Source organism: Helobdella robusta, assembly GCF_000326865.2.
Source record: "Helobdella robusta unplaced genomic scaffold HELROscaffold_192, whole genome shotgun sequence".
NCBI classification, from domain to species: domain Eukaryota; kingdom Metazoa; phylum Annelida; class Clitellata; order Rhynchobdellida; family Glossiphoniidae; genus Helobdella; species Helobdella robusta.
The window spans coordinates 4,497-9,634 of record NW_008704045.1 but is presented as its reverse complement, the minus strand read 5'-3'; the positions used below and the strand labels follow the sequence as shown (position 1 = coordinate 9,634).

The following is a 5,138-nucleotide window of genomic DNA, read 5'->3' as shown; positions in this document are numbered from 1 at the left end:
GGATGATGGTAATGATGATGTTGATAAACCGGAGGAGGAAATGGTTTGTAGAATTACGAAAAAAAAGATGGCGGAGTTGCCGTGGAAACAAGGTACGATCAGAGCAACGACCTCGAAAAATATTGAAGAGAATTCCCATCAGGTTATTAATTTTGTTGTTGTTTTTATTGTTATTATTACTATTATTAGTAGTATTGTTGTTGTTGTTATTGTTGTTGTTGTTGCTGTTGTAGTTGCTTTTTAATTAACTATTCATTAACCTAAATTTTATCTTAGGATCCATTGTTGTTTAATTATTAAAGCATCTATTCTATTCTATTGGACGTGTTATTTCTTTCATTCGTTCATCCAGTTATTCATTCCTTTATTCTTTTATTTAGTCTTTCATTCATTCTATCTGTATTTCATTCATTTATTCTTTCGTCCGTTCGATCGATCATTCACAAACTCACTCATCCAAAATTCAACGTATAATTAATTATTCACTCCATTAATTCTCTATATACCCTTTCAATCATTCACTCGTCCAGTTCACAAATGAATAAATGAATGAATTGGCAAATAAATGAATGAATGAATGAACGAATGAATAATGAATGACGTTGTAATTATTTTAAATATTTCATTCTCATTCTTACAACATCATCATTTTTATCATCGCATCGTCCTAATTTCTCTCTCTCTCTCTTTTTCTGTATGTGTGTACGCGCGCGCGCGTGTGTGTGTGTATGTGTGTGTGATGATTGCTCTAAATTTCAGACATTGGATTTAAATTTCAGTTTTTCAGTGGCTTTATAATGTTCAATATCCCGAATGACAATGATAATATTAAAAAACCAAACTTAAGTAAAAACAACACAAACAGTGATAATAATAACAACAACAATAGCAACATCAACAACATCAACAACAACGACAACATCAACAACAACGACAACATCAACAACAACAACAATAACACAGAGCTCGTCGAGACTAATATTAAAAATTCAATAAGAAAAATCTAGGTAGCGATAATAACAAGAATAATAATAACACTATCATTATAGTTATAAATACATACATACATACATACATACATACATACATACATACATACATACATACATACATACATACATACATACATACATACATACATACATACATACAACACATATGTAATAGTAATAAGCACTTAATGGCGTTTTATATTAGTGAGTAAATGATGTTATTGTTTACATCAACTTTGATTGGTTGAAAACAAGACCCAATCACGATTAAGGTTATGCTTACATACATATGCATACATACATATATATATATATATATATACATTTATATATGTATGTGTGTGTATATATATGTACATATATATATATAAATGTACAATATTTATGTGTGCTAATTTGCTGATAGCCATAGACATAGATAATAGCAATAGATGATGGTTTTGAAATTGTTCTTAAGTTTACTGCTATTATAACTGTAGTTATTATTATTATTATTGTTGTTGTTGATGTTCTTGTCTTCACAAATTCTTTTTGAGGTCTTGTTTGCTCGGCTGTGTTGAGGGGAAAAAAAAATAATATTAATAATAATAATATGATGATGATGATGATTAAACTAATTTGTGATGATGATGATGATGATGATAGTCACAGTGGTGGTGATGATGATGATGATGATGATGATGATGATGATGATGATGATGATGATAGTCACAGGGGTGATGATGATGATAGCCACAGTGATGATTATAGTAGGGGTGGTAGTGATGATGATTACGAAAATAATTATTGAAATGTTGATGATGATGATAGCGACGCAAAGAGGATGGTTATCTTTGTAAGGATGAACATGCAGAAATGTTGCTACACTCTCTCCCTCTCTCTTTTTTTTCCCTCTCTCTCTCTTTCTCTCTCTCTCTCTCTTTCTTTTTCATCTTTTATTTCATTCATTTTTTATTCAATTTTCTTATTCAATTTTCTTTATTTAGTGTTTGTAAACTAGACAGTAGCATTGAATGTATGTATGTATGTATGTATGCATGTATTCATGTCTGTTTGTATGTATGCATGTTTGTTTGTATGTATGCATGTTTGCTTGTATGTATGCATGTTTGTATGCATACAAGTTTGTATGTTTGTGTTTGTGTGTGTAAGTATAATATTACAAATCCATAGCAGTGCATGTTACAGTGTTTACAATGGCACGCAAGGCACCATCATTCAAGTTTTAATGACAAACATGCCCGCCATGAGAAAATTAATTATAACCAAAATAATTTTATTATTATTATTTAATTATTATTATTATTATTATTATTATTTTCATCGAAAAATGATAACCAATCACAGTCACAGTCATAATAATATTAATAGCCACAACTCCAATAAGCTGTCTACATGAATAAATAAATAAATAAATACAAAACGTAAATGATGTCACTGCCGCGGCTTCCACCACCACCACAACCACCACAACCACCTCCACCACCACCACCACCACCACCAACAACAACACCAACAATAATAATAATAATAATAATAATAATAATAATAATAATAATAATAATAATGGCCAATCAGATTCTGGTAGAATTCGATGGGAAATGTTGGCAGAAGAGGAAATGGCTGACGACCCGCGATGACATCATCGTCTTGCTATTGGAGGACCGAATCGTTTGGGTACTAGATGGCTATCTTGGTGTAAACAACCACAACCACAACAACAACAACAACAACAACAACAACAACAATAATAACACCTATATCAATAAAAAAAATAATAAGTTTGATAACGGATGTGATGACAATGACAATAGTGATTCACTGCTACACCCTCTGACGGAAATGAATGATGGCGACGATAATAATAATAATAATAATAATAATAATAATAATAATAATAATAATAATAATAATAAACATCATTATCATCATCATCATTCTTCAAGGATTCTGACCTACACACCTGCCTTCGTTAGTTTACATGTTGAAATGAAGAAGCTGTCCAGATTATTTTTTACCGTTATTCGTTTATTCATTCGTTCGTTCGTTCGTTCGTTCATTCATTCATTCATTCATTAATTCATTCATTCGTTCATCTTTTCATTCATTCATTCATTATTTATTTATTTATTCAATCATTCATTTATTCATTCGTTCATTCATCCTCATTTCATAAACAACAACAGCAACAACAACAACAGCAACAATAATAATAATAATTATTATTATTATTATACCTATTTACAAATAATAATATGAATAATTTCAGACAATGAAGCCAGTACTAGCCCCAAGTAACATCCAACTCGGGCAGGCAGTTGAACTAATGGATGGTTCCAAACTGCTATTCATAAATACTAACAACAGTAAAATGTGTAGCTGTACTTTCACCACCACTACTACTACTGCTGCTGCTGCTGCTACCACCACCACTACCACTACTACCACCACCACCACTACTACTACTACTACTACTACTACTACTACTACTACTACTACTAATAATAATAATAATAATAATAATAATAATAATAATATTGAGACTGCAGACTCTTGCTTCTGTGATGATAGGTGCTGCGTGTTTCCATGTGTTGTTATTCCATTCAAGGTTAGGTATTGCGTCATCATCATCATCGTCGTTATTATTATTATTGTTATTATTGTTATTTTTATTATTATTATTATTATGCAAATAATAATAATGATGAGGATGATAATGATGATAGTACCAACATCAACAACAACAACAACAACAACAACAACGACGACGAAATCAACAACGACGACGAAATCAACAACAACAACAACAACAACATCAAAAACAACAACATCAACAGCAACAACATCAACAACAACAACATCAACAACAACGAAATCCATCGTAACATTTTTTCCAAAATAGGAATCGGATCTGAAAAGTCCTATGGAGATTATACCATCGTCGTCGTCGTCATCATCATCATTCCCACCACCACCACCATCATCATCATCATCATCACTACTGCATTCTCTTTCATCATTACTATCACCGCCAACAACGCCCTTGCAGCAATCTAATCCTATCTACCCTCAGCCAAACAACAACATCAACAACAGCAACAACAACATCAACAACAACATCAACAACAACATCAACAACAACAATGATAACGACGACAACTGTGAGAAGAATAATCTCCACATAAAAAAATTGAACAACCAACCAAACATCATCATAAAAAGAACTGGCTTAGAGCAGATTCGAACCCGGCTCCAGCGTCACAAAGCGGCACACCTCCTGACCAATTCACCCTACTTGGTGGTTGGCTACAGGGTGCAGGTCTACAGGGTGGAGGGCACCACTCGATGGTTCACAGCCGTCGTCAAGAAAGTCATGAATGACTCTGAGGTTTGTTACATGAATGAATGAAAAATGAATGAATGAATGAGTGAGTGAATGAATGAATGAATGAGTGAATGAATGAATGAATCATTATCATCACCACCATCATCGCCAGACTCTGGTCATCCTTGACGATACGGTGCTGGAAGAGCATCGCGTACATCCGAGTCACGTTCAAATGGATCTGCTCGGAGATGGAGGTCAGTCATGACGACGACGATGATGATGACGATATATGTCGATTGTATTTTATAAAATAATTGTGCATGTATTTTATATATGATGGTGGTGGTGGTGTCACGATGCTAGTGGCGATTGTAGCAGCGTTAATGGCGATGATAGCAGCAGCGTTGGTGGCTCTGGTGGCCGCGCTGATGGCGACGACGATGACGCAAATTAATTCTGAATAACCGCTGATTGGAGCTTGTCTCCGCTGATAAAATTAAAAAATTGTTTTTTTGTTCAATGCATGTTAAATAAAAATGTCTGTTAGGTTAATTTTTTGTTATTTATTTTTGTTTAAAAGTTTTTTTAGCGCAATGTTTTTAGGGTGTGTTTTTGTTTTTAACCTAGAAAAATTGGGATTTCCCTCCAAAAAAACAACAACAACAACAACATTGCAAAATGAGTTGCTTGCCGACATACCAAGAACATTGATATGTTTTTTCTTTATTTTCATTGTTTTTTTTTTGTCTTTTTTTGTTATTGTTTTTTTTATTTTTGTTTTGTTTACATTTTCATCAGCAGCAGCAGCGGCTTCAGCA

At 33.0% G+C, this 5,138-nt stretch overlaps 2 protein-coding genes across 2 annotated transcripts; both read left to right on the top strand.

Moving 5' to 3' along the window:
- Positions 1–67: 67 nt before the first annotated feature.
- HELRODRAFT_184173 (hypothetical protein) lies at positions 68–1,007 on the top strand (the record flags this gene model as incomplete). Its single annotated transcript, XM_009016904.1, has 2 exons — positions 68–142; positions 780–1,007. The coding sequence occupies 2 exons, from the start codon at positions 68–70 to the stop codon at positions 1,005–1,007; spliced, it is 303 nt and encodes a 100-aa protein (XP_009015152.1).
- Positions 1,008–2,558: 1,551 nt separating this feature from the next.
- HELRODRAFT_184172 (hypothetical protein) lies at positions 2,559–4,784 on the top strand (the record flags this gene model as incomplete). Its single annotated transcript, XM_009016903.1, has 6 exons — positions 2,559–2,963; positions 3,262–3,325; positions 3,542–3,600; positions 4,042–4,380; positions 4,490–4,574; positions 4,684–4,784. 6 exons carry the CDS (start codon positions 2,559–2,561, stop codon positions 4,782–4,784), a joined length of 1,053 nt encoding a protein of 350 aa, XP_009015151.1.
- Between the last annotated feature and the right edge of the window lie 354 nt (positions 4,785–5,138).